We start from the raw sequence: 25,997 nt of genomic DNA on the forward strand, positions 1-25,997 counted from the left end.
CCAACGGCAAGTTACGCAGTCCTACATAGAGCAAGATCTTGCTAGATAAAATCAAAAATCGATTATATCAATTAACTTTATAAAGCATAAATTCCAAATCTCTGTACAAAGTTTCTTAATTATGCGATATTTAAATATCAGTTGAGTTGAATTATATTCTAAAAACACCTGAATTTCATCGAGTCACTGACGCATCTTCTCCCAACATTCGTTATTCATAAATGAATTAATCATTCATCTTGGATACAGATAACATATATTTTTATCGTTTCTCATGATACGGTTTATGCTTAACGGTAAATTGAGTTCTTTTACATCAGTGAGCTATTACATGTATATAAATACTGATGTACACGTGTATGTATAAAAGTTTTTTTTTTACAATGATAAAGTTTGTTTTCAAATATATTGGAATAATTATTAGTCTTTTATACGTCCTTGACCATGCAATTGGTGAGAGCCTGACCAACTTTGATCTGTTGGCCTGGTTGGAGGCAGAATTGAAAATCTGCAGGGGCTTCAAAAAGCAAAACAATAGTTGAACCCATTCTAAATTCCCCAAACAAATCTCCTTTTCGAACTTCGGGGGAAGCAAGTTTTTCATCTTCCCAATGCTTCGCCAATGGCCACTTAATCGTATTAGTCGATAAGTCTTTGTCAAAATACACTCGAATAGATCCAACATTTGTGGCTCCGACTGCCGCATAGGCCATGAATCCTCCTAACCATTTTCCTATATACACAACTCGCTCGTTTAGCGAAAACAAATCTGGAATAAAGCTCGCTATTCTAGGATTGACACTCAATAATTTTCCTGTAATTGTAAAAAGAGCAGATTAACGCTTCTGTTCGATAATGTGTATCTGTAACTCGTATTTCTAAATTTCAAATACCTTGAAAATGTTTACGTAATTCTATTTTCCAGTCTGCTGGGCTGTGAAATCTATGATAGTCTCCTGGTGCTAAATAAATAATAATCTGATAGAGTTCATTGAGTGGATTAGAGAGAAGAGATTTCACATAATCACAATCGCTTAAAATCGGTTTTTCATCTAGATGTCCCAAGAAGTTCCTTAGGTTATAGGTAACTCCTTTTACTTGTTCTACACAGCAAGATGATACTTTTCCAAAATGTAGGATAGTACCATCAGCAGGAGAGACCTATAGATTATCATAATTAAGCTTTGTGAAAGCAAATATAATTTTCTCATGCTATAAAAATACTAACAATGTTTGTATTTTGGGCAATTGGTCTTGCATCACTTTTTAAAGGTCTAACAAAAAATTCTACAAGGCTAGGAAATATAGATAAATCTACATCTATCTCATCTAAATTAGCATGGAACAGTCTTGCATAAAATCCATAGAGCGTTGGTCTCAAACTCATGGGTAATTCTATACTGGCTATCCAGCCCCAAATTCTGCTAGTAATTCTCAAAGGCAGACAGCAGTAGCAGGTTACCTAAAACCCAATTAAAATTTTATTTGACGAACACATATAAATTGATGTTTCCAAACTTATATATCGAAAAACTGTTAAAGAATTAACTTACTATAAAGTCATTAACAGGCTCCTGAGTACCATCATCTGATCTTGGATAAGGATGCCTCCTCAAGTGTCTCCACTGCAAAACTGCTAATAATGATACCCCAATTCCTGCTGGTAATGTTAGCTCCCATCTTCTTACAAAAGAATACCATGATTCTTTTTTATTAAATTTAGCCTTGGTATCCGTCACACAGTTTTTAACATTAACATTTTTTCCTTCGCATCTCCTCAGTCTCAATGTGTACCTTGTTACACCCAAAATTGGAGATATACTAAAACACTTGTCAAAACTTCATTTGTTTCTTTAACTTAGTCAAAGTAAAAGAAATTTATTCTCACCTTATGCTCCTTCTAAATACTCGATATATCGACATTCTTCAAATAAATTCATATACCTAATATCTTACGTGCATCCATTTAAATTGACAGTAATTGGTTGATTACTCTCTTGTGAATTGCAGGTTAGTCTCCTGACATTTGGATAAATCAAATAAAAATGTAATACAATATATCTGAAGCAACAAATAACTTAAAACTTTGGATAAGTTATATTTATAATATAAACGCATAAACAACAATTATAAAAAATTGTTAAAATATTTCATGGAAAGATTACAGCTGCAATTTCTTTGTCTGCACAGTTTAATCTTTTACTCTACTCTGAAAGCAGTTAAATTTGTAAACTTTTATGAAAGTAAAATCCACAAACAGATTTTTAATAAAATATTAATATTATATTAGGTTTTCTATGAATTGACAGTTATACTCAGGATTGCTTTTTGATCTCCAGGTTTATAGATTAGACTATCAGATAAGTATAGTCTACCCATGAGCTTTGTATAAAGATAGGGAAAGCAGTCGAAATTTCATTATCTGCGCAATAATGGAAATTTAGGAAGTGGAAAAATATTAAATTTGATAATTTTATTTGATTTATGACAAATTGCGAAAGGGGCATGCTTAAGTATTATCAATCCCCAACTTCAGTTTCTTTGTTTACACAAATAAATTCCTTGATAAAAATGATGAATTTCCAATCTTCAGAAATTAAACACACCATCCCTCTAGTTAAAAACCTTTTGTTAAAATATACGTATTCAATTCATTCACAATAATTTATACTTAATATTTAATTACTTTGCACAGTAATGATTCGAACGTTTTAAAAGGTTTCTAGGTTAGGTTCTCCATGGATAGGCGAAAAAATTAGAAACGTACAAAAAAATGAAGCAAAAGAATTGAATTTTACGAAATTTGGATTGAATTTCAGAACAGTTTCCAAATAGAGTAGTTGTGCATGTTAAAACTTTTATAGTTGCGGTTGAGTTTTGATCAACTGCAACTGAACACCACTGCAAGTCTACAAGTTACAACTTGCAATCCTGCAAAAACTATAATTTCATTGCTTTGTTTACTTACCTCGAGGTGGGGGAAGCTCGTCTGGATTTTTATTACCTGCGTAAGAGATGCTAAAGAGGGAGAGAGTTGAAAAAACTAAAGAAAGAAAGAGAGAGAAATATTATCCAGTCAGTAACAGGTGGCTCCACGTTGCGGCAGGTGGATTAGTTCTTCTCTTTTTTTTGGTAGCTTACGTTTTCTCGGACTCGTCGGATCCATTGTTTTCCGCTCATCCTTCTGTAACTTATACGAGGTTTAATTTAGATTTTACGTTTCGATAGAACAACTATTGGGATTCGAAAAAACCGCTAGCAAATCTAAACAATGTTCTTCTTCGAGTAAAAGTGCGACAATTTCCGAAAAATATTTAGGAATGATCTAGCCTTGATTTCACCTTGGACCACTCTGACTCTGATTTGTATTAATTCGCTTTGACTTGAGTATAGCGAAATATTTTGTTTTATCTTTTTCCTGGTCATTATATACAGTAGGATTTTGGTTTGGATAAGGAGAAAGGAATATAAGTAAAAACGTGAGAATTTCAGATATTATCAAACTTTTATTTCACCTTGAAATACTCTGCTCTTGATTTACTTGCTGACTATCGTCATTAATTTTTATTCTTTTATCTCCAGAAAAAAAATCTCGATTAGATTCCCAGCAAATTTTCAAATCAAAGAAAAGATTAGAAATCACTATCAATGATGAATGAGGGAATTCTATCTATGGAATTTTGCTTGTGAGAAGTAATCATCAATGAGACTGAAATGTAATATTCTTTACATAAAGTATATTGCAAAACAAAACAATAGAATTTTCAAAGTGAAGAGTCAACTTGTGTTTTTATTATTGAGAAAGAATTTGGTGCACGTTAAGTGTAAATTAATTTATTTATTATTTTGGATAAATTAAACAATTTAGGGAGTTTGAATTGAGAGTTTTTATATTTTGAAGAAAAGATTCATGAGCTTGAAGTATATATTGTGATTATAGTGAGAAGGAAAGTGGCTTGAAATATAAGATTAATAATGCCGCCATCTTCTCATACAAATTGGACCAAACCGTTGTTGAAACGTGGTCAGATGATGCAGATGCAGGTAAAGAGGGCAGGACAGAATCAAAGTGTTAATGGAAATTCAAATGATGGTACACTGGATCGCAGAATTAAAGTAGTTCTGGTTGGAGATGGAGCTGTTGGTAAAACTAGTTTAGTTGTTTCTTATTCTACCAATGGATTTCCTGGAGAATACGTACCCACTGCTTTTGATAATTATAATGGTCTCTATTTTAATAATAAATCAGACATTTTTGTTTTAGTTTTATTCAACATATAACTCTTTTTAGTTGTTGTAAATGTTGATGGTCAGCCAATAAATGTTCAGCTCTGTGACACTGCAGGTCAAGATGATTTTGATCCATTGAGGTCATTGTGTTATCCAGAAACTGATGTATTCTTAGTCTGCTTCAGCGTTGTTTGCCCCTCGTCTTACCATAGTGTAGCTACTAGATGGATTAATGAAGTACAAAAATATTGTCCAAATGCCCCTATTATATTAGTAAGACCTATTTAAATTTATTTAAAAGAAATTTCAGATTTGACTAAATATAATTTTAAGTAAATTTTTTAAAATTATTTTAGGTGGGAACTAAAAGTGATTTAAGATCAGATGTTCGATTGATGCTACAGCTAGCTGCTTATGGCCAGTCTCCAATTACAACAACACAGGGTCATCAATTAGCTCACAGATTAGGTGCTGTAAGTTATGTGGAAACTTCAGCATTGACTCAGCATGATCTTAAGGAAGCTTTTGATCAAGCTATAGTTAGTGCCCTGAGTACTAGACGAGGTAGTGCTAATTTATTATGCAGACGTAAAAAACCTCTGCCTCTTTGGCGCAGATGGTTGTGTTGTTGGGAGAGATCACCTTCGAGTAATACATAAATTAACTCATTAGGCTCTCTAAAATCCCTCTGTGATCGTTACAGCTGCCTTGCAGTCAGAATTTCAGGTAGGTAGAAAATATCAAGATGTATAGCAGTAAATCAGCACAAGTATTAGGAAAGTGTACTATTGTTATATGATTTTACTATATTACTTCTTTCTCAAAACTATTCCACCTACTGTTTGGTAATTTTAAGTTCAGTGTATCATGCTCTTTGATGTTTATACATTTCTGTCAAAAGAAAAGCATCACAATATTTATATATATTTTTTTTCTTATGAAAACTGAAATTCTGATAGTCAGGTTGTAATTATGAACGTAATACTATTAAAGCCATGCGCGGTATAATTTATCGGATATTCATTATATTTTTGTTACTAGTACGTAATCGCTGACTCGCTGGTTGTGATTTGTATAATTTTAATCCATGTGACTCTTACATTGTTCTTATTAACTGTAAGGCCATGTTTTCTAAACATTAAAAATTTTCTTCTAGTGTCAAGTAAAATTTCATATTTGGTAGATGACTGTAAATTCTTATGAAAATTATAGCATAGGATTTTTATTTTATTCTCTAACTATTTAGAGCTTACAGTTTATTATAATGTATGAACATTTCTCACACGTTATAATTAAGTAAAGACTTTTGGACGATTTTATGTAGTACAATTTCCTATTTAAAATTTATATTGTACAATTCGCGTAAATCTTGCTTGAATTTTTTTATGGATAAGTCTTTCTATTTACTAGTAACTATAGTAAAAGAAATTTATTTAAGGTACAATTACAATCAAAGTGGTAATTGTAAAAAGAATTAATACTCATATCATTTTGATTAATTTTTAGTAAATACTAAATGGCATATAGCGTGTCGATTATTATAAGATATGATTTTATAATTAAAGAGATGGCTTGTTACATTTACATTTTAAACTACAGATTTTTTAAAGGAAATTCGATTAACATTCATTGTGCTTCTTGAATTGCTTTTAAAGAAAGATTCTTTGATTTACAGTGAAGTGGAGCAATAAGGAACATTTTTTTCTGAAAAATTCTTTGTTTAGCAAATTTTACAATACAAAAAATAAATCAAAAGCGTTAATAGCTAAAGCAATAATGGAATTTCTCGTCAAACTGATATTTTTTTTATTTATAGCTCAATTAGTTTTCTATTAACTTTATCAATAGGAATTATCTGTGATTACGATTGATTATTTTACGAAAATAACTCGTTTTTAATTAAATCATTGCTAATGGAAAAGGGAAGGAAGGGTTTCTTTTGCATATTAAAAAAATGAAAATATTGTGAAATTGAAATAGAATTAATATATAGGTATATGTCATAACAATATAGCTCTATTGCTGCCGTTAAAAAAATACAATACTAGAAATACATTAATTGTTCCCCTGATACTGAAAATTAATGTTCCTGCTAAATATAGCATTATGTGGAAAATAAAATGTAAGCAATTGACAAAACAATATAAGAGCATTGCAAGAATATATATTAGACATATATATATGTATATGTATACCTATATTAAATATGTAATCCATATTCAGATAAAATGCTAATATCATATCTTGTACTCGCTGAATAATTTTACTAACTGTTAAAAATATTTTAGATTATAATATCCAATATTTTACAGTGCTATATTTAATTCATTATTAAATTAATTGAAATTATGAAAAAATTGTAGTTTCCTAATCATTGAGAACTACGTGTTATAATAACCACTTTTACTAGTAAACAGGTTGTTAAATTTTTGTTTTAATTATGAGTAAATCTTTTAAATGATGATTACCTATATTTCTGGTATTGCGTCATAAGTAATAATTATCAATTTTGTACACATGAATTTTGTACATTTTTATATGTTATTATCATATTGATTGATAGTTTTATTATTGCAATGCATTATTTATATATATGTATATATATACGTCTACTACATATCGTTTTATGATAAATGTTACGGGTGGTACATCACAGTCAGTGTAAAGACGCTATTTCTCAGTGAAACATTTTAGACTGAAGAACTGTTGTAATGTTCTATAATGTAAGATTTAATAGTATTATTATCTGCTTATATCTTCCACAATAAAACATAAGATATTTTTATACAAAATAGAATTTTCTTTATTTAATTGAATAATAATGAGAAACCTTTACCAAGTTATTTATCATTGTTTTATCTGTAAGTAAATTTTTAATGTAAGTTGATTTATAAAATATAATTTTAGTTCAAATTGCGCGCATTTTTTCAATAAATTAGTTTCATTGGGAGTTTATTTAAGAGTTAGGGGCGTTGGGGTCCAGGTTACGTTCGTTTATCTACTGCCAGTATTGAGAACCTATATTTTACGTGACATACACTGTTCAAAACTGAATCATGTACAGGTATAGTTTCTGCTTCCCTATACTATCTTGTAGCAAAAATGCTTCTCGCAAAATTGATTCATGTCAATCATGTCCATCTCAAAATTCTCAATTCTCAACTCCTCTATACTATCTTATAGCAAAAATTTAAAGACAACAGCAGACGAAACGCGACATCGACAAATATGAAGATGACGTTTTGGACGTAGTAAAAGTATTATCCATAAAGCATATTATTTATGTTGGAAATGTAGGGATGTCGAAAAATGGAATGGAAAATAATGCAAATATGGTGCATATATATAATATTATTTATCAAGTATAAAAGGGAAGAGATCGGATGCAATTTTCAGCCTATAAAGAGGAAAAAGCATCAGATAAGTATCGGGAGCAGCAAGTCAGAAGAAAGATTAATTTAACAAAGCAAAATCATTTACCTAAACCCAATGCAATTTTTCTCACATTGAATAATAAAAATCATTGCAACAAAAAGCTATGCTTTACAAATATAAAACAGTTGTAATTTTGTAAGTATTTTAACGAATATATGACTACTACAAGAATAGGTAATTACCATGTGTGTTTAGAATTTTGAGAAAGGGATGAAATAAAAATAATATGTTAATTAAACTAGCTTTAATTTAAAATAATAGCAATTAAAACTGTCATACAAGATTATTAAATTTACAATAAGAGTTTGTTGTATATACACTAATCGCTTACACATTCACTATTATAACATTAAGTCACAATTATCGAAATGACTGGGCCACAAAGAAATGCTTCATATCTTAATGCTTTTGCACTTATTTGTTTATAAGAACTTTTTTCCTTAATAGAAAGCCATCATAACAGGATTTCACCTGTAACAAAAATAAAAAAACCACAAAGTATATTTTCTTAAAAATTCACAATAATTTTCATTTTTTTTATTAATTTATACTCATCTGATATATTTCTTCTTCTCTGTTATGTATTAAAATTCTTCCTTCTTTTCCGCAATCGTTTTCCGAAAACATTACTTTTGTTTACAATCCAAAATTAAGGGTTAATCGCGCCATTTGACAGCTACGGACAAACTCCCTAGATATCCCTTCACCCCTCTAATTTCTACTTCCCCTCGCCTGACGCAAGATTAATGGCCGAAACTGTACTACATAGTACAATGTAGAGTTTTAGTGCTCGCAGTTAATAAATGAACGCAGCTTATGTATAGTCAACTAACACGAATCTCCTATGCTCCGCTCACCGCTGTTAGGAAAAAATCTTGTATAATAAGGAAATAAAATAACAAATAGATATATTATTAATTTGAACAATCAGTCAAAGTTGCAGTATCCAATAAAGAGGTGTAAAAAAAAATACGTAAGAATTCGTGAGTAGAAATGTAGAAACTAAACACAGTAGACTGCTTGTGAACTGTGAAGTGAGTTTTATATTTCTGAAATGGTTTTTATCGCAATTTTTTAATAAGAGCAAGCTTATGACGTAACAAAACTGGTTTCATGAAAGATACTGTGAAAGCGTGAAATTTGATAAGATAAAAAATCTCAAATATGAAGACTGATGTAAACGATCCGTGGTGCGGCGTAATTTCATATTCACTTACCAATACAAGTTGTGACAATTGCTTTGAGGACTCCTTTGTAAGCCAAGAAGACAATAAAGACAATTTTGTTAAATTATTAGACTCCGATCAGTATCTCGATAAACTATGTAGGTAATCTGATAAATATTCATGAATCTTTATTAATGAATATCTATTATTATAAAACTGTGCTTAAAAGATAAAATTTTATATTATATTTGATAAACTTTAAATATATATTTTTTCAGATTCAAAACTAAATTCCCTTCAGGGAGGAACAACCAAGAAAGATCTAGTAAATTCCCTTTCAACAATTAAAGAAGATTGTCTAGCCCGTTTAATAACAGCTGGACAGAAATTTCAGTCTGAGGAAGAAGCAGAGCTAGCTTCAAATCCTGTGATAAGGCATATTGTACCTCACATGCAGGTAAATAAAAAACAAAATTTTAATGTAAATTTTATTCTAAACAGTTTTTTTTAACCAGGCATTGACTGCTACTGAATTGATTCACTTATTAAAAGCTGACGTGCTCCAAATTGCTACTACTGATTGTCACAAAGTTGAATAGGCAGAACTGAAATTGGAAGATTAAAAATTTAATTATCATTAAATATTTATACTGTTTTACAAAATGAGTATCGAACCATTATCTGGCAAAACTTTTTTGATTATAACTGGTGCCAGTAGAGGAATTGGCCAGCAAATCTCAGAAACTTTTTCATCTTTACTGGAAAGGGGCTCTTTCACTTTGTTGCTAGCTAGAGATGCTGAGCTTTTAGAATCAGTGCTTTTGACTGTTAAAAAATTTGTTGATGCAGATTTTGAGGCAATTGATCTTGGCGTTGCTACAACTATACAATTAAAAGGTATAACTTTATAACAGATTTTTCTAAATTAAATGAATTAATGTTAAAAATTAATTTTTAGCTGTTATAACAAAGGCATTGGAAAAATGTAAAGAGAAGAAATTTGATAGGCTAGTGTTAGTCCACAATGTGGGTGCTATGGGAGATCTTTCAATTAGAACAGAACAAATGACAAGTTTTGAAGATTGGAGGAGTTATTATGACCTGAATGTTTTCTCTGTAGCTACACTGAATGGAGTTGCTTTAAATTTATTCAATGACAAGTCCATAAGGAAAGTAGTAATCAATATTACATCATTATGTGCAATATCTCCAATGAAATCAATGGGCTTTTATTGCTCTGGAAAGGCAGCAAGAGAAATGTACTTTAAGGTAAGGAAATATAAAAATTTTCAAATATAATTAATAACAAATAATATAAATAGCTCTTACTCATTTTCCTATCTACTTTTAGGTTTTTGCTCTTGAAAATCCTGATGTGGATGTATTAAATTATGCACCAGGGCCTGTAGATACAGATATGTTGCAAAGTGTTGTTAGGGATGCTAAGGATACTGAAGTCAAAGAAAGTTTTAACACTTTATTGACCAAAGGAACTGTTTTAAGTACAAAAGAAACAGTTAATCGGCTTCTAGAAATTTTGCAAACACACAAATATAAATCTGGGGATCATGTTGATTATTATGATGAATGAATCTTGGAAAAACTTGTTTATAAAACTACTGTCTTCAATGTGAAATTTATTATTATAAAAGTACAATACAAAGTATATACTTTAAAAAGATGTTAATTTATAATGTTTTTATCACAGATGATTTTTGCTTAATTCAAAGGATTTCTTAAAATTAATATTAAAATAAAGAAAATTATTCTCCTTCCTGAGAAACCTGCGCATATGACGGAGCTGCCCGTCTTTGATTGTGACAGTGAATAAGTATTATTAACATTAACATAAATACATACATTCCAGATGATACTAACCATGCTGGGCTTGGAAAAATAGGAGGCATATTGTTTGAATAAACTAAACTATATAAAGATGCAGATCCAAATGGCATTATGACTTCCACTGAAGTTGTTAGTGAAAACACTTTGCCTAAAAAATATTTTATTATTTTATATAAACCCTGAAGAGGTTCTAATTAGGATTAGCAGGTCAAGAAAACAAAATTTTAATCATTTTTTCATCAGATGCTTTACTATTTAATTACAAATATTTCTTTATTCAATTTGTCCCTTTTCCTAGATGATAAACAACTAATTTCAGTTTTGATAAGTCTGATTCGAAATATCAAACGGCATAAAATAGATATACAATTTCAGGGAAATTCACCACAATTGGATTAAAGGAAAATTCGAAAAATTTATTCTAAAATAAGCTAAAAAAGGGTGGTATTTTTCGAATTTTTCTCAAGTTTATTTTATATTATTTTTTCGATTTTAGGCTTTCTAGTTACCCATGGTGAATTGTTTAGGCATTGTAGACTTACTTCTTGATACCGTTTGGTTTTTCTGTTACAGGCCTAGCAAAGGTAAGATTAGCTGTCCGTTATTGAGAAAAATGTAATTACTTCCGCATTTATAAAAATGACACTGAAGAGAAATATATAATGAAAATAAATATTTTAAAAAATTTTATATCAGAGGAAAAATTGAATATAATAAAACGTTTATAATTATATCATAAAACATTGAGATAACAATTATTAAACTGTTGATTTTTTGACCTGCTAATCCTAACTAGTACCTTAATTATTACATACCATTTTGTACACAATACAATAATTTTATAGATTAGAACAAAATCTGCTTGCGTAACAAAATAAAACAGTTTCTCTAATTATTACTCCACTTAAAAATGTTTTAATTAAGTCCTTAATTTAATCAGATAAGTATTTACCTGTATCCTTTCTTGGAACAGATTTAGATATCATAGTCCTAATAATTGGAGAAGAAATACCTCCAAACATTCCTGTAATGGTAGCTAAATAAATGTGCCAGCTTTGCCTAGTAAAAGCTCTCATAAGGGAGCCTGCAAAACCAGACATAATGGCCAATATTGCTAAGTTTACATCTTTAACACCTAGAAAAATTACACAAATTAGTAGTATCTTTCTTAAATAAAATATGTTAAAATATTCGATTATTACCTTTATACTGAGCCAGTACTTTTACCCCAACTAATGAACCAATAATACTAAATATTATATTTGTAGCTGAATAAACAGAATATTGTTGAACATTCCAGCCAAGTCTCGCACTTGCAAATAAAAATGCAATTGTCATTTCACCTTCCATAATTATACAGTATAAGGCTAAAGTTAAAATACAACACCAAACTATAAAACGATTGAAGCCATCACGTTTTTTCACGCATGTAGCAATAAGGTCCCAGACAAGGTGTATGTTAAATAGACTCCTTACAGTTATCTATAAAAGTATTAAATAATTATTGATGAAATAATATTAGATTCTTGATCAATATTTTTTTAAATGTACCACAGGTTTATCTTGAATACTTTCTGGTACTAAAAGTATAGTGTAAAGCAATGAAAGGAAACAGCAAACTGTGCCTATTGAAAATACAACTCCATATCCGAAGACATTGAAAACAATAGGTCCAATTAAAGTACCAGTTAAAATTCCAAAATTTATTAATGCTTGTAAGTAAGCCAATTGCCATGCTCTGTCTGTTTCATTTGTTATATCAGAAATATAACATATCGTAGCCAAAATAAGGATGCAGATTCCCCCAGAAAGTGCAGCAGGTACAAATGTGAGTAATAAAAACCAAGGATTGAATTTCCAATAACACAATAATGACAAAAATAAAAATGATATTGTTATTCCTGAAATTAATGTTTGAAGCAATACATTATTTTTATTTTAAAAAATTTATAATATATTTGGTTTAATCTCTTTACCTGAGTACCCTGATATTAAAAGAGGTTTTCTACCATATTTGTCACTCCAAGGCCCAATGAACAAAGAAAGCACTGCTGGTAGAAAACTATCTACTAAAGATTTAAATATTATAATTACACTAGTCCTTGGCTGTATTAAATTATCTAGTCGCTTAGCTTCACTACTACTGCTGTTTATGTGTAACAAATTGCATTCTGTTTCATTGATGTTTAAAGTTACTGTACAAACACGATTTTCTATAAGGTCTGTCAATATTGCAGCTGTAAAAAACTGAAATTATTTTTCAAAGTAAATACAAAAGCTTATAACATACATTACGATTAAAAGTAATTCTTACAGGACATAGACTGAGCAAAAAATAACAATAATACCGGGGGCTGTACCAAAAAATACTTTTTCCATCCTACAATTACGGTCTCCATATTTTAAATTACACAAAAAATTGACACTGAATACTTTAAAAAACACCAAGTAAGTAAAAGTTGTTTCCAATAATTACTTAAGTTATATTGTGATGAATGATTGATATCAAATTTGACTTATTAAATGTTCATGGCGTCTCAACAATTCAGCTTATTATATTGTTTTTCCAGTTTGCTTTAGTTTTATGTTCATGCATAGTTGAACTGTAATAATTTTACATTTTTCAATAATTATTACTTACATAATATGCTGACATACAAAATTCTTATAATTAACTGGTTATGACACATTTCTCCATTTTTAATTTGTTCTGTAGATAGAGCTAGATACAACGTTTTTAGTAATTAATTGTTAACAAAGAATCTCCTTTTTTGATCACATTTTCTATATAAAATTATTTTAATAATTGATTAGCTATAAAACTTATTTATTAATATATAAATGTAACTTCACTAACAAAAAAAATGTATGTTTTAATATTATCCCTTCAAACATACTAGAAAAACATTAAATAAAGTATAAGTGATATAGTCACATTTGAATCACTAATATTATGAACTGATCACTGACAGTGATCAGCTGATTATGAGTAATTATGACCGTGTGGCGTGTGGTTCGTGAGTCGTCAGTATATAGCGACAGTAGCAAAGAGCTTGGATAATGTGGATCTCTTTGTTACTCCGTTAGTTTACCTTGCCTTGACATGTATTTGGATGAACTAAATGGATAAGAATGACAGCAGACCACCAACTCCTTTGTCAGAAGATTGCTGTGGCAGTGGCTGCAATCCATGCATATTAGATGTGCATAAAAAATTATTAGAGGAGTGGGAGAAAAAGAAGAGAAAAAATAACTCACCAAGAAGTGAGAACATTTTGAACCAAATTGCATATACAAAGTTTATTATTACTAAAAAATCCCAAAATTCAGCTGATTGTATATTACTATTGTTACAATTCAATGGTAAACAATTTTATTAAAACAAATATTTATAACATATTATTTTTTTAATAATTTTTCAAAATATTAGTAATCAGATAAATAATATTGCAGATAAAACTGAAAATAAACAAATATTTTTAAATCCTGGCCAACATATTATGATGCAAACAAATGGTGTTTCTCGGCCTTTTACTCCTATATCTTGGGGGAATGATTATTTATTGTTTTTAGTAAAATTATATAAAAATGGCAAATTTAGTGAAATTTTAAAACTAGCAATGGTGGGAGATATATTTAATATTAGAGGACCATATGGAGATTTTCTATATAAATTGAATAGGTATATTTATTCATTTAAAAACTAATGCTTTTCTTTGATCAAAACTCTAAAGTAAAGGCAATTTTATCTAGTTATAGGCAAATTTTTATATATTGTATTGGGTCTGGAATAACTGCTGTATACCCTATTATAAAAAATATTGTAGAATCTGAGGTCGAAGAAACAAAAATACATCTTATCGCTGGATTTCAAACAGTCTCTCATATTCCTCTTACAAAGGAATTAAGGACTCTATCAGATTACTGGAATTTTAAGTGCACTTTACACATATCACAAAAGAGTAGTATGTAATTTAAAAACAAAATTATTTCAATAGAACTTTTAAGTAAAAATAATTATAGAAAATTAAGAGAATATTTAGATGGTTATAATAATTATGTTTCTTGTTCTAGGAGAAAATGCAAGCATTCATGGCATTGATATTGTGGAAAATCATATTGATAAGGAATCAGTTTATAATCTACTACGATATAGCAATCCTGAAGTGACCTTAGTTTTAATATGTGGAACAACTGAATTTAATTACTTTATCAAAGAATGTGTCACAGAAATGAATCATACAAATATACATATATTTGAATAGTTCCACCAACAACCCATTTCTTTATCTATTTATTGACTGGACAAGAGATAGTTTCTTCGCAGTTTGGGCATTTTCCATGAATAGTATCAAAAACTACCTGATTACCTGCTACTGCTTGCAACCACTGAAAATTAAAAATATATTTATGATTTACTTATAAAAATAAGTAAATAACAATAACAGTTTTCTTCATTCACCTGTAATAAGCAATTAAAATGAAATATTCTTCTACATTTCCTATTATTACAAGCTTTTGTAGGAAACTTTTCATCTTCTAATTCCATAGAAAAACAAATACAACATTCATCATCATCTACTATACAGTCTCCAACATTATTAGAAATTTCATCAGGCTTTGTTGGAAATTTTACTACTTCCAGAACATTTTGTAAATTATTCAATATGTTAATTTCTGCATCCCATTTCTGTTAAAGATTTTTGTTTCTATTAGATAAATACTTATGACAAAAAAGATTAAGTTAAACACTACTTACAGATAAATTATCTGATAGAATGCTTCTAATGGCATCCACTTCAATATCACTTCCTAAAAATTGAATATGTGGAATATCAGTTGGGTTCATAGAATGTAGAGTGATTAAAATGGATAAAGATTGTGTTATATAAATTCTTCTATACAAATGATATGGTTTTGGTTCTGCTGGGTCCATTATATAACAATTACTATAAAAATTTTTAAAAATATTAAAAATTCTTGAAATTAAAAAAAAAAATTAATTCTCACTTGTCAATATGGTGTAGTTGCTTCCAAAGAGGCTTCAACAGCTCTATTTGAGTTTTAAATTTTTGTCTTGCTTCTATCAAACTATCTATATTGTTTTCAAAAGAATCGGATTGTAATTTAGGTAAATCAGATGATATAATTTTCCAGGAGTTTAAGCAAATATTATCCTTTTTCATTAACATATTTATGCCTTGGTAGTGGAGTTTTATAAAATCTAAGTTTTCCTTGAAAAAAATCTCAACATCCTGTAAAAAATAAAATATAAAATACTTAATTTTAACATTTTCTATTTACTTACAGACTCTATACTGAAAGTATCTCTTAGTTCATTTATTATATCTATAGCTGTACTGTACGTAATCTCTTCTGCATTCTTCTCATCCACATAATCAGTCTAAAAAATTTATCTTTATTAAAATGCAATTATATAAATGAATTAAGATAAAAATAGTAATCTCTTACTATAAATAATTGCAGCTGCTTCAGAAACGAAGAAACAGAGGAAGCTTTCTTAATTAAATCGTCAACTTTGGCATAAAATTGTGGAGAAAACAGAAATGAGGTGGACTTAATTTCAATTTTTGTATCATCCAAAGAAGGGTAATTAGGCACACTTAATTTAATTTTAATCCTTACTGCAGAGAAAATATTGACTTTGCGTTGAATGTTTAAAAAACCATTCCAAGTAGCAGTACTTTTTGAAATCAGTACTAACTCTGGATACCATTGTAAAATTGACTCAAATTCATCAGCTGTAGACATTTTTACTGCTCTTAAAATACATATATTTTCATTTTTATTACCCCTAACAATTTCTCCGTCTCCGACTGTTACTTTTCACTGTGGCTATGATCAGCGCTTATTGTTTTAGGAGCTCAAAAATACTTATTTGAGAGATAAAACTTATAAATAAGCAATTTCAAATATTCGAGATTCGATAAACTTTTATATCGACTTTAATTTTTAGGTTATATATGTATATGTATGTATATTTCACGATCAATCCCGATCAGTCCCGATTGTCTGTATAATGTATAACTGTGTCTGTAGTCTGTGCTGTATGTATAATTTACGCGTCTTGATTTGATTTTGAATTCGAATCGAAAGGACAATTTATTTCATTTGTGTCGTCTTTATTAAACCTTTGCACCGTTTATACATACGGCCATTAAAGTTACGTGTCATACTGAAATTACTGTTATTCATCGTTCTCGTTTCTGCTTATTTTGCTGTTCGTTGGAACTCCTCTCAACATCTTCTCAAATTTCAATCTCTTCTGTCAGTGTGAGCCACTGCGTAAGCTTGCTTGGATTCTGTCTGGTCGGATCAGCTGGATCAGTTGGGATCAGCTAATTAGCTTACTGATTTTGTATCAGCCTGAATTTAGTTTATATTAGTCAATTATTTTTTAAAATCTGGTAAGTAGAGTTTGGATTAAGTTTTATTAAACGTTGAAATTCTTTTCATTCCTTTTGTAATAAATTTCACAACCTAGAAGCATTTGGCTATTATCGAAAAAAAAAATTCGTTACGGTGACACCATCTTGTTTTTCCCTTCCAAACAACGATCAATATCTTTAAAAGAAAATTCTCTATTTGATTTCAAACCTTTGAATTACTCTTAATTAAAGCTGACTTCGAAAATTGGATATATATTTTATAATTACAGATTAAATAGTATGTATTTAATTAACTTCATTGTTATACTTTTTGAGTAAATTTGACATTATTTTCTTTATAGAACCAATATGCAGATTTTTGTGAAAACTTTAACTGGAAAAACAATTACTTTGGAGGTTGAAGCTTCTGATACAATTGAGAATGTAAAAGCAAAAATTCAAGATAAAGAAGGGATTCCTCCAGACCAACAGCGTTTGATTTTTGCTGGTAAACAACTGGAAGACGGAAGAACTCTCTCAGATTACAACATTCAAAAGGAATCCACTCTACATTTAGTACTTCGACTTCGTGGAGGAATGCAAATTTTTGTCAAGACCCTAACTGGAAAGACAATTACTTTGGAAGTTGAAGCTTCTGATACAATTGAGAATGTGAAGGCTAAAATTCAAGATAAGGAAGGGATTCCTCCAGACCAACAGCGTTTGATTTTTGCTGGTAAACAACTGGAAGACGGAAGAACTCTCTCAGATTACAATATTCAAAAGGAATCCACTCTACATTTAGTACTTCGACTTCGTGGAGGAATGCAAATTTTTGTAAAGACCCTAACTGGAAAGACAATTACTTTGGAAGTTGAAGCTTCTGATACAATTGAGAATGTGAAGGCTAAAATTCAGGATAAGGAAGGGATTCCTCCAGACCAACAGCGTCTTATCTTTGCTGGTAAACAACTGGAAGATGGAAGGACTCTCTCTGATTATAATATTCAGAAGGAATCCACTCTTCATTTAGTACTTCGCCTACGTGGAGGAATGCAAATTTTTGTAAAGACTCTAACTGGAAAAACAATCACTTTGGAAGTTGAAGCCTCTGATACAATTGAGAATGTAAAGGCCAAAATTCAGGATAAGGAAGGGATTCCTCCAGACCAACAGCGTCTTATTTTTGCGGGTAAGCAACTGGAAGATGGAAGGACTCTCTCCGATTACAACATTCAAAAGGAATCTACGCTCCACTTAGTTCTTCGTCTTCGTGGTGGATAAAACCGACAAATTACGATTTCCTATTTCAAGATGACCACTCCTAGTAAAGTTAGTAGTGCTTATTAATATAAAGGTTTCTTTTTATTACACAAACTTATAATTCTGTTTATTCAAATGTAATCATTAAAAGCATTAAAAATTAATCAAAAATCGAGCTGAAGTTTATAAACTTATTTATTAAGCCTTTGTCACTTTGTTTACAGAATATTCTGGACCTGAAAGATCAGTAATGTAAATATTTGTTTATTATTTTGTGTAGGAGCTTTACAGCTTTCAATACTTAATATTTTAAACATATTTTTTGAAATAATTTCAGACAAATAGTTTAATACTTTTTTTCATTCTGTACCTTTTAAAAATTATTTAATTTCTTATTTTAACAAATAAAATACTGTTTGATTGGTACAATTAATAAATTGGATATAATAAGGTAAGAAAGACAACTCTAGCTATTCTCTTTATTATTTTTACTGCTGATGTAGAGTTATTGGGTAAACTAAAAGATAATACAATTTAAAAACTGAACATAATGAAAAAATTTATATTAAACTTTTTTGCCAGGAGTTATTCAAGGATTTTATGTTTAAAATATTGAGTATTGAAAGTTGTACAGCCTGTATGATCATAAAATAGTGACATAATAATAAAAAGTCGTTATAATATTTACCAATAAAACTTAATAGTACGGGTAAAAATATTAAGCCGTGAGCAGCACCAAAAAGAACAATTCCAAGATACATCCTGAAGTAAAAAACTTGAAAGATTTGTGACTTGGCAAAAGCTAGTACGGTTATTCCCACAAATTTTGTCAATGTGATGCCAGAAAATACCTAGAAGAAATTATTTATATTAATTGGAATTTCTTAATTGTCTGTTCTTCATTACTTACTGAACTTCCCGTTTTAGAAAGAGTTTCAGAAGCTCTTTCCAACCTCGTTAATCTAGTGGACGTTAAATAAGAATGAACAATGTGACTGCAAAATTCTACAGAGATTCCTGCTGCCTAAAATTTACTTTAGTTAAAAAAAAATCTAATCAGTAAATTAAATTTTTACCAACCATGATTAAATTAACAAGGGATATTGCATTGAGACTTATATTCCACCAATACATAAGACCAGCTATGTTGACAACAATCATGCATACATTTAATATCACAACCATTGCTGAAAATCTGGAAAATCCTGTTAAGACGGAAGTAACTAAAAAGATGACCAATAGGGAATATCCTAATGATGACAGAGCTTCCTGCCAAATTGTAAGATATTGTTCATAAAAGACATAAAACACGCTAGAAAAGAAAGATTTAAATCGAGTTATAAAATGTAGATTAATTAAATAGTACATATATATATTAGTAGTAGAGTACCTGTATGGAAAAACATTGACAGGTATATCTGTTAAATTGGCATTATTCAATGTAGTTGTAATATTATCTGCTATCAATCTAACAGCTTTGATCGCCTTATACCAGTCATCGTCTTTTTTTAATGGAGTGTGATATCCCATAAAATAGGTTTCATTAACATTGGCCAGACCATCCTCCTTATAATAATAATTTATTGCCTTAAAGAAACAAATTCTGTAAGATCCTTTTTATAATCAGATTATTTATTTAGCACATTTTTTCCATTAATTATTCTTAAGCTTATTCTCATTTAATACATAACTTACGTCACGATAGGAAGGACGTCCAGCTTTGGAGCAATCTGCATCTGGAATATCACTGACGAAATAAGAAATATATTTTTCGAAGCTAAGACTGTCAGGCCTAGAGACTAATTCGTTTGTGGAAATATCGCATTTCTTGCAGGATTCTAAAGTGAATAAAAGAAAATAAAGTATGTCAAATAAAGAGCAAAGAAAGTCCAGAGAAGTTATTAACCGTCATAATGTGGACAAAATGTGTTATTATCTGGGTAATATTTGCAACAGCCACTTATGGAAGACCAGTCGAAATAGTCATCAATCCACGAGGAAGCAGCTTTTGATAAATACGATCTAAAAATTCATATTTCTACGAAGCTCAAAAGAATGTGATAAATTATTATTTATATTTTATGAAATTTCTAAACTCACGTAGCCGATTGTTTAGCTGCTGAATATATTTTTGTGTAAAGGGAGTTTGAATTGCAATGTTGCCCGCCACAAATTGCATTTTGCACTCTTGTGTCACTGAAATTCAAACCCTCTGTTAACACGAAGTAGACTGGTGGTCCCATCGATAAGAGATCTTGCATAAACTAAAAACAAAGTGAAAATCAAAAAGCTAACTACGAATTTTAAAACAAATTAGAAGATATCACAAAGTGTCATAGATAAAAAATTAGTTAAAACAAAATAAAAAATTTTTACCTCGAAATATTTTAGGACATAAGAGTCCTTTGACATGGAAAGTTTCTGATCGAGTCCAACGATTAAGTCTGGTGCAACCAAAGCATGGGTAGTAAAAATACCGATGAAAACAATTACGACAAAAGCTCTGACCCATTTTTTCATTAAGATTGGAGTGTAAATTTTTTCAAAAATTAATTGTGACAATCCAATTGTGTCCTGCTCGATGATAGCTTTGCTCCTAATACAGCAAAGCACGTCAATCCTGTTATCCTGCAAAAATCAACTTACAAAAGATCCGTTTGAAGGTCTGATCTAATGAAAAAAATCTTTCTCACTTCCTCCCTGGAAGAATCCAATGATAGTAAAGCTATGAAAGCTGTGATTTGGAGTGAGAAATTGATTACAATCGAAACAGAGGCATACAGGGCAAAGGTTTTTACTGCTGGCATGGAAGAAATTGCTCCTAGAATCAAAATTTAATTGATACAAATAATTACAAAAGTAATTGAAGTAGAATAATAAAGGAGAAATTTTTTGATCGATCATAGAATATATATGTTTACCAATTAAAAAGCATAGAAATTCAGAAGTACTGGTTAAAAGAATAGAGGGACCAACCAAGCCCAGAATTCTTCCAATGTGGTCTGGTATGGTTTCCCCATTACGTCGAGGATTTCTCTGATGAGCTTGCACCAGGATGAATATATTATCGACCCCTACTGCTAATACCAGGAAAGGGATGACCTGAAATAGATATTTTCACTGTGAATAAAATCTATCAAAAATCAAATAATATATGTTAATTAAACCTTTTAAAAATAAACTTGACCTCGATAGTCAATAGAGTAGTGGGTATACCAGCATATCCGAAGATACCAAGAGAGCACATAACAGAAGCAATTACTATTACGATTCCTCCAACTCCTAAAACGAATTTGCTACCGACCTTGAAAAAAAAAAACAATAATTCGATAAAAATAAATGAGATTTTTCTGGCAAAAAAGTATTTACTCTATAATCTTTACATTGCTAATAGGAAAAAACTCACAAAACATGCTTGGGCGTCCTTTCGAAATTTACCAAGGGCGATAGCGATGTAGAGGAACATCACGAGGTAGCTGACAATCATCGTCGAAATTTCAGCTTTGGATGTTCGATCCAGCTCATCCTCGATGGACCTCTCTGCCGAGTAAGCTACGTCCATAAATTCTGGTCTTTCGTTGGTATCCCAATTTTTCATAAAACTGATAAATCTGAAAGAATAAAATTCTTAACAATATGATTAAATTTTAAACAGAAAATAAATTTCGAGAATCTTTACTTTTTTTCCCACTCTAGAGCTGCTTTCAAGTCGTTCGAATGCACAGAATTTTTTACAAGGAAAGATAAAATGATTCCATTGGCTTTTATGTAATCATCGGAGTCGTAGTTGTACTGGTTTGGTTTCAGAAATCCACCAATCGCTATTGCAGGAATAATTGGACCTTTGTAAGGTGCCAGGCACTCCATATTGTATGGGTTTCTGCGTGATTCAATGAATTAATGGGAAATCATAGGGGGAAATTTATTAATTACTTTTATCAAAGCAAAATCTGTGTACAATGATAACTCACTGTAAACATTTGTAAATTTGATCCAAATAAGTGATCTGAAAACCATTGGCATCATTCGAAACAACATTGAATTTTTCAAGATTATTTTGGAAATACCCCCAAATACTTTGAACTGTGCAGAAATCCACGCTCATTGGACCTAGAAAGCGATCGTAGACAGGGGCATAGCAAATGTTTTCCAAACCCTCGTTAGTATCATGACCAAGCTGTATGAACAGTTTGTAATTTATCATAAGAAAATTTTGTTTTGCCTCTTCTCCTATTATTAATTTGACATTGAAAGAAGAAATACCTGAAGAATTTTTTCCTGAAGGTTATATACGGCTAATAGAAATTTTTTGTTAAACACTGGTCCAAATTTCAAAATTCCTTTAGACGTATTGTGCGTTACCTGAAATTAAATGGTAATTTATATATTTATAAACTGTTTTAATTTTTACGTAATGAAATATTGTTAAAGAAAATTACCTCTTCCAAGCCGACTGGTTTGATATAAATAATTTCTGTTCTATAAAAAGGTTGGAAACGCGAGTCGAAGTAATCTTTCTCGATTCTCGATCTGCTCTCCGGAGCTGCCCAGATCTCAATTGGATTTACTGTGACGGTAAGATAAATAATTCCATAGGACAGAGCCAATATGACATAAGAGAGAGAGAAAAGAGCGACGACGGGTCTCTTTGAGAAAGCTGAAAAATTTCTTTGACGTAACGACGGATTTATTTTAAAAACGAAGTTAATTCCTTCTTTTTATTACAGACCTTTACCCCAAACAATGAAAAATGATTCTATGTGTCTTGGTATGTTACAGGCACAATTGCCTGGAAATTTTACTCTCCAGCTTACTGTAAATTCAAATTATAAAAAGGATGAGGATCCATAAAGGGGTGTTTTGGCCTTGGAAATGTAAAAAATACCAGACTGATCAGAATTATACAATTTTTGCATTCAATTCATTTGAAATATGTATATTTTAAATTTTCTTCGATATTAATTATATTGTTTTACATATATAATAGCAATAATTATATTATATATCTCCAAGGAGCCTGAATATTCATAATTTTGCATTTTTTACTAAAATTATTCAAATATTTTAGTTTCGACCTACATTTTTATGCGAGTGTAAAGTCGCAACATTTATCTTTATGTATGATTCCTATCTTAATATACATTATAACATATTTCTATTAGATTGTGTTGCAAAACCTTACGCTCAGAGAAACGAAAGTAGACCAAATTTATAAAAATGGAAATTTTTGACAAAGATGCAAAACAGTGAGTCTTTGGGCCTTTAGGGAACATATAATAACTGTATAAAATAATATGAATAATATTTATGAAAACTTAAAATATATATATGTTCTAAAAGAATTAAATGCAACCATTTCACACAACTGAGAAATCTGACATTTTTTTAATTTTAAGTTCCAAAAGGCTTCTTTATGGACCATGATCCTTTACATAGAAATTAATATAAAATAAAGATTGAAATCGATTCGAATTATAAATGAGAAAACCACGTTTGTACCTCGTTTGCAAATCATATAGAGTGTTGGGACGAGTATGCTGAAGATAAGAATTACTATAGCAGCAATAACACCGTATCCATTAAAATTGAAGATCATGTATGGGTTGTTAAGGTCAAAGGACAGCTGCATCAAAGGACAGGCGGATGGACAATCGACACAACTGCACGCTACCGATTTCTGTGGATTTTTCAAATCGTAAACGAAGCGTCCAACCATTTTTTAACGAACGAGAGGGTAGGTAAACCAATAATTGCAATTTTAAATCTTACGTCATAAGCTTCGTGGCATTTCTTAGCTGTGGCATTCCAGGACACTCGTCCTGGCTCGTCATAAATATAATCCATTTGAAAGGGAGTAAATTGATTTCCAGCCTTATCCCCCATATATTGGTACCATCTGTGTAAAAAGTATTTTTTTATTGTATTTTGCTCCTTTCCACTTTATCTTATTTTATAAGCAAAATTTCTATTTACAATTTTGCTGTACATCGACTGGCTCCATGGTCTCCGCAACCCATATCCATCGCCAAGTTTCCGCTTGCCGGATGGATAATATTTTTGCAAGAATCGAAGGTTTCATTTATATATTGTTCGGTAACGAAGATCTATATACGAGTTATCGAATTTTACAGATAGATAAATATTATGTTGGAAATGCACTATTAATTTTTCTTTATCGCATTTGCAGGTGAAAAATGTCTGACCTTCAGTTTCGAGACGATCTCCTTGTCGTCGCTGTTTATTGTGTAAGTTGGCTGGAGATAATTGCTGTGCTCCGGACCGCACGTGATATCGCAAATCAGTCTAAACATGTTTTTAATACAAGTGCTACACCTGCCAAAAATACCCTCGGCCATCGTCATCTGCGTATCTGCTTCGGCAATTTGTTTCGGATCGCAACACGTTTTTGGAGTAGCTGCATGAATTTTAGGATATCTTAAAGATGTTGCATAAACGTGCAATGCACGTGCAACGCACGAGTTGATAAAAAGTGTATGATATATTACACTAACATAGCGAGATGAAGGAATTTATGAGACGATGGTGGAAAGTATGATGAAATTAATTAGATGAATGAAATAATAATAATTATAAAGGTACGAACATGTATTTTCAAAAAAATGTGGGCATCTCCTCATCAAAGTTTTTAATGATTTTTGGTCCGTAAGCTCGACAGCTGGATCAGTGTATTTGCATGGTTCCGATAGTTTTGTATTTTTATCTTTCGCACACTCGCCGTACCAAATGCATTGGCCATCGCAATTCACCCTCCAAAAAACACTGGATAAAACGATCGAGCCAAAAATCCAAACAATTTGTCTCATTTTTAATTTTGTTTCTGTATCACTTCACACGTAAACTCTAGTATCAAACTTTTTCAAACTTATCTCTACTTGAATTATTATTTATACTTAAATCAAGTCGAATATACAATTTAATAAAAATGATTTTAGTTTCATGTCGAATCACGTTGCATATTTAAAAAAAATGATACATTGTTTCGTTCAAAATTGGACAAGATTGAACGTTATCTTAGCTGATGCATGGCTGATGAATGACTGAAATGAATATTTTCGTTTGAACGTCGCATTAATTTTATCACACCAATCATAGATTTCTTATCGTCCACGCGAAAACGAGAAATTCTCTATTAATTAATGAATCACCCGAGATAAAATTTCCTTCGAGATTTCGTCGCCAATCCGAGAGTAAGATTTATTGGAGGTTTTGTCAATTACTAATACAATGCCTATTCATTTTTACTACTCGTGTTCAATATTTTGTTGACTGGAACCATAGGGGGACGATGACTATCATCTTAAAACAGAGATAGGATATCTGTAATAACGAACACCTGCGTGAAGTTGATAACATTCTTTAAAGGGAACACTCTTTTCTTCGAGAACACCGAATGAATCTTCAGAATCATTATTAAATATCAATAAAACTGTTAAAACATAAAAGAGTTGTGTATAAAGTTCCTATTAAGCAACGAATAAAATATCTAATAATTTTATAAAATAACATACATATATATATATATACAACCTTTATAAATTGTTGAAAATATTTTAAAATTGTTACTTACCTATAAGAAAAAAGAAAACTACAATAATTATTGTATATAAGCTGAAAGAGGTGCGGGTTGGAAAGAAATACGGTATAGAAA

At 30.4% G+C, this 25,997-nt stretch overlaps 9 protein-coding genes across 20 annotated transcripts; 5 read left to right on the plus strand and 4 right to left on the minus strand.

The window, feature by feature from the left end:
- Positions 1–41: 41 nt before the first annotated feature.
- Positions 42–3,019, minus strand: Pisd (phosphatidylserine decarboxylase). Of its 9 annotated transcripts, none has more exons than XM_066727218.1 (6): positions 2,969–3,019; positions 1,889–2,019; positions 1,554–1,839; positions 1,229–1,462; positions 894–1,161; positions 42–814 (listed from the first exon to the last, which is right to left on the minus strand). In XM_066727218.1, exons 2-6 carry the CDS (start codon positions 1,921–1,923, stop codon positions 429–431), a joined length of 1,209 nt encoding a protein of 402 aa, XP_066583315.1. In that variant the 5' UTR covers positions 1,924–2,019; positions 2,969–3,019; the 3' UTR covers positions 42–428. The 9 variants fall into 9 exon arrangements, with proteins under 9 accessions (XP_066583315.1, XP_066583316.1, XP_066583314.1 ...); XM_066727219.1 differs by lacking the exon at positions 2,969–3,019 and adding an exon at positions 2,799–2,939; XM_066727217.1 differs by lacking the exon at positions 2,969–3,019 and adding an exon at positions 2,768–2,935.
- A 117-nt stretch (positions 3,020–3,136) lies between these two features.
- Positions 3,137–6,995, plus strand: LOC136773496 (ras-related protein ced-10-like). 2 transcript variants are annotated; one of them, XM_066727223.1, is made up of 5 exons: positions 3,137–3,479; positions 3,583–4,225; positions 4,292–4,503; positions 4,587–4,794; positions 4,903–6,995. In XM_066727223.1, the coding sequence occupies exons 2-5, from the start codon at positions 3,976–3,978 to the stop codon at positions 4,962–4,964; spliced, it is 732 nt and encodes a 243-aa protein (XP_066583320.1). In that variant the 5' UTR covers positions 3,137–3,479; positions 3,583–3,975; the 3' UTR covers positions 4,965–6,995. The 2 variants fall into 2 exon arrangements, with proteins under 2 accessions (XP_066583320.1, XP_066583319.1); XM_066727222.1 differs by having other exon boundaries at positions 4,587–6,995.
- A 1,500-nt stretch (positions 6,996–8,495) lies between these two features.
- LOC136773726 (uncharacterized) lies at positions 8,496–9,485 on the plus strand. 2 transcript variants are annotated; one of them, XM_066727613.1, is made up of 4 exons: positions 8,496–8,699; positions 8,786–8,989; positions 9,110–9,288; positions 9,347–9,485. In XM_066727613.1, the coding sequence occupies exons 2-4, from the start codon at positions 8,830–8,832 to the stop codon at positions 9,428–9,430; spliced, it is 423 nt and encodes a 140-aa protein (XP_066583710.1). In that variant the 5' UTR covers positions 8,496–8,699; positions 8,786–8,829; the 3' UTR covers positions 9,431–9,485. The 2 variants fall into 2 exon arrangements, with proteins under 2 accessions (XP_066583710.1, XP_066583709.1); XM_066727612.1 differs by having other exon boundaries at positions 8,497–8,989.
- An 8-nt stretch (positions 9,486–9,493) lies between these two features.
- On the plus strand, positions 9,494–10,578 carry LOC136773725 (sepiapterin reductase-like). The gene is made up of 3 exons (XM_066727611.1): positions 9,494–9,728; positions 9,790–10,100; positions 10,183–10,578. The coding sequence occupies exons 1-3, from the start codon at positions 9,494–9,496 to the stop codon at positions 10,420–10,422; spliced, it is 786 nt and encodes a 261-aa protein (XP_066583708.1). The 3' UTR covers positions 10,423–10,578.
- Positions 10,456–13,130, minus strand: LOC136773720 (probable peptidoglycan muropeptide transporter SLC46). The gene is made up of 6 exons (XM_066727607.1): positions 12,991–13,130; positions 12,653–12,913; positions 12,228–12,577; positions 11,879–12,158; positions 11,629–11,811; positions 10,456–10,824 (listed from the first exon to the last, which is right to left on the minus strand). The coding sequence occupies exons 1-6, from the start codon at positions 13,073–13,075 to the stop codon at positions 10,595–10,597; spliced, it is 1,389 nt and encodes a 462-aa protein (XP_066583704.1). The 5' UTR covers positions 13,076–13,130; the 3' UTR covers positions 10,456–10,594.
- Positions 13,131–13,788: 658 nt separating this feature from the next.
- Positions 13,789–15,080, plus strand: LOC136773723 (NADH-cytochrome b5 reductase-like). Its single transcript, XM_066727610.1, has 4 exons — positions 13,789–14,039; positions 14,130–14,358; positions 14,430–14,641; positions 14,751–15,080. The coding sequence occupies exons 1-4, from the start codon at positions 13,799–13,801 to the stop codon at positions 14,939–14,941; spliced, it is 873 nt and encodes a 290-aa protein (XP_066583707.1). The 5' UTR covers positions 13,789–13,798; the 3' UTR covers positions 14,942–15,080.
- Positions 14,932–16,529, minus strand: Fancl (E3 ubiquitin-protein ligase Fancl). Its single transcript, XM_066727608.1, has 6 exons — positions 16,149–16,529; positions 15,985–16,080; positions 15,687–15,931; positions 15,436–15,625; positions 15,139–15,366; positions 14,932–15,065 (listed from the first exon to the last, which is right to left on the minus strand). Exons 1-6 carry the CDS (start codon positions 16,446–16,448, stop codon positions 14,967–14,969), a joined length of 1,158 nt encoding a protein of 385 aa, XP_066583705.1. The 5' UTR covers positions 16,449–16,529; the 3' UTR covers positions 14,932–14,966.
- Positions 16,530–16,755: 226 nt separating this feature from the next.
- On the plus strand, positions 16,756–18,503 carry LOC136773722 (polyubiquitin-B). Its single transcript, XM_066727609.1, has 2 exons — positions 16,756–17,104; positions 17,428–18,503. The coding sequence occupies exon 2, from the start codon at positions 17,435–17,437 to the stop codon at positions 18,347–18,349; it is 915 nt and encodes a 304-aa protein (XP_066583706.1). The 5' UTR covers positions 16,756–17,104; positions 17,428–17,434; the 3' UTR covers positions 18,350–18,503.
- LOC136773719 (NPC intracellular cholesterol transporter 1 homolog 1b-like) lies at positions 18,427–25,368 on the minus strand. Of its 2 annotated transcripts, XM_066727605.1 has the most exons (23): positions 24,933–25,368; positions 24,532–24,743; positions 24,302–24,432; positions 24,098–24,224; positions 23,828–24,005; positions 23,058–23,141; positions 22,768–22,985; positions 22,592–22,690; positions 22,300–22,505; positions 22,008–22,208; positions 21,735–21,939; positions 21,516–21,632; positions 21,250–21,430; positions 21,022–21,149; positions 20,705–20,956; positions 20,429–20,592; positions 20,235–20,350; positions 20,024–20,166; positions 19,719–19,915; positions 19,409–19,640; positions 19,239–19,352; positions 19,017–19,179; positions 18,427–18,564 (listed from the first exon to the last, which is right to left on the minus strand). In XM_066727605.1, the coding sequence occupies exons 1-23, from the start codon at positions 25,150–25,152 to the stop codon at positions 18,527–18,529; spliced, it is 3,726 nt and encodes a 1,241-aa protein (XP_066583702.1). In that variant the 5' UTR covers positions 25,153–25,368; the 3' UTR covers positions 18,427–18,526. The 2 variants fall into 2 exon arrangements, with proteins under 2 accessions (XP_066583702.1, XP_066583703.1); XM_066727606.1 differs by lacking the exon at positions 18,427–18,564 and having other exon boundaries at positions 19,040–19,179; positions 19,239–19,290.
- Between the last annotated feature and the right edge of the window lie 629 nt (positions 25,369–25,997).

Source organism: Prorops nasuta, unplaced genomic scaffold (genome assembly GCF_024137725.1).
Source record: "Prorops nasuta isolate Cenicafe-Biocafe unplaced genomic scaffold, Cenicafe_Pnas_1.2 PNAS00005, whole genome shotgun sequence".
Lineage (NCBI taxonomy): Eukaryota > Metazoa > Arthropoda > Insecta > Hymenoptera > Bethylidae > Prorops > Prorops nasuta.

Excerpts from the sequence above, each read along its gene's own strand:
- Pisd (XM_066727218.1), bottom strand. The coding sequence starts at position 1,923 with ATGTCGATATATCGAGTATTTAGAAGGAGCATAAG. Across the intron at positions 1,840-1,888 it reads GTATTTAGAAGGAGCATAAG|TTTTGACAAGTGTTTTAGTA; the intron begins GTGAGAATAAAT and ends AAACAAATGAAG. Across the intron at positions 1,463-1,553 it reads AGCCTGTTAATGACTTTATA|GTAACCTGCTACTGCTGTCT; the intron begins GTAAGTTAATTC and ends ATTGGGTTTTAG.
- LOC136773496 (XM_066727222.1), top strand. The coding sequence starts at position 3,976 with ATGCCGCCATCTTCTCATACAAATTGGACCAAACCGTTGTTGAAACGT. Across the intron at positions 4,226-4,291 it reads TGCTTTTGATAATTATAATG|TTGTTGTAAATGTTGATGGT; the intron begins GTCTCTATTTTA and ends AACTCTTTTTAG. Across the intron at positions 4,504-4,586 it reads CAAATGCCCCTATTATATTA|GTGGGAACTAAAAGTGATTT; the intron begins GTAAGACCTATT and ends AAATTATTTTAG.
- LOC136773726 (XM_066727613.1), top strand. The coding sequence starts at position 8,830 with ATGAAGACTGATGTAAACGATCCGTGGTGCGGCGTAATTTCATATTCA. Across the intron at positions 8,990-9,109 it reads TCAGTATCTCGATAAACTAT|ATTCAAAACTAAATTCCCTT; the intron begins GTAGGTAATCTG and ends ATATTTTTTCAG. Across the intron at positions 9,289-9,346 it reads ATATTGTACCTCACATGCAG|GCATTGACTGCTACTGAATT; the intron begins GTAAATAAAAAA and ends TTTTTTAACCAG.
- LOC136773725 (XM_066727611.1), top strand. The coding sequence starts at position 9,494 with ATGAGTATCGAACCATTATCTGGCAAAACTTTTTTGATTATAACTGGT. Across the intron at positions 9,729-9,789 it reads TACAACTATACAATTAAAAG|CTGTTATAACAAAGGCATTG; the intron begins GTATAACTTTAT and ends ATTAATTTTTAG. Across the intron at positions 10,101-10,182 it reads CAAGAGAAATGTACTTTAAG|GTTTTTGCTCTTGAAAATCC; the intron begins GTAAGGAAATAT and ends ATCTACTTTTAG.
- LOC136773720 (XM_066727607.1), bottom strand. The coding sequence starts at position 13,075 with ATGGAGACCGTAATTGTAGGATGGAAAAAGTATTTTTTGGTACAGCCC. Across the intron at positions 12,578-12,652 it reads TTTAATATCAGGGTACTCAG|GAATAACAATATCATTTTTA; the intron begins GTAAAGAGATTA and ends CATTAATTTCAG. Across the intron at positions 12,159-12,227 it reads GTATTCAAGATAAACCTGTG|ATAACTGTAAGGAGTCTATT; the intron begins GTACATTTAAAA and ends ATACTTTTATAG.
- LOC136773723 (XM_066727610.1), top strand. The coding sequence starts at position 13,799 with ATGGATAAGAATGACAGCAGACCACCAACTCCTTTGTCAGAAGATTGC. Across the intron at positions 14,359-14,429 it reads TTTCTATATAAATTGAATAG|TTATAGGCAAATTTTTATAT; the intron begins GTATATTTATTC and ends AATTTTATCTAG. Across the intron at positions 14,642-14,750 it reads ACACATATCACAAAAGAGTA|GAGAAAATGCAAGCATTCAT; the intron begins GTATGTAATTTA and ends TTCTTGTTCTAG.
- Fancl (XM_066727608.1), bottom strand. The coding sequence starts at position 16,448 with ATGTCTACAGCTGATGAATTTGAGTCAATTTTACAATGGTATCCAGAG. Across the intron at positions 15,932-15,984 it reads ATACTTTCAGTATAGAGTCT|GATGTTGAGATTTTTTTCAA; the intron begins GTAAGTAAATAG and ends TATTTTTTACAG. Across the intron at positions 15,367-15,435 it reads TTCTATCAGATAATTTATCT|AAATGGGATGCAGAAATTAA; the intron begins GTAAGTAGTGTT and ends AATCTTTAACAG.
- LOC136773722 (XM_066727609.1), top strand. The coding sequence starts at position 17,435 with ATGCAGATTTTTGTGAAAACTTTAACTGGAAAAACAATTACTTTGGAG.
- LOC136773719 (XM_066727605.1), bottom strand. The coding sequence starts at position 25,152 with ATGAGACAAATTGTTTGGATTTTTGGCTCGATCGTTTTATCCAGTGTT. Across the intron at positions 24,225-24,301 it reads AGTCGATGTACAGCAAAATT|ATGGTACCAATATATGGGGG; the intron begins GTAAATAGAAAT and ends CTTTTTACACAG. Across the intron at positions 20,351-20,428 it reads GCAGCTAAACAATCGGCTAC|ATCGTATTTATCAAAAGCTG; the intron begins GTGAGTTTAGAA and ends ATGAATTTTTAG.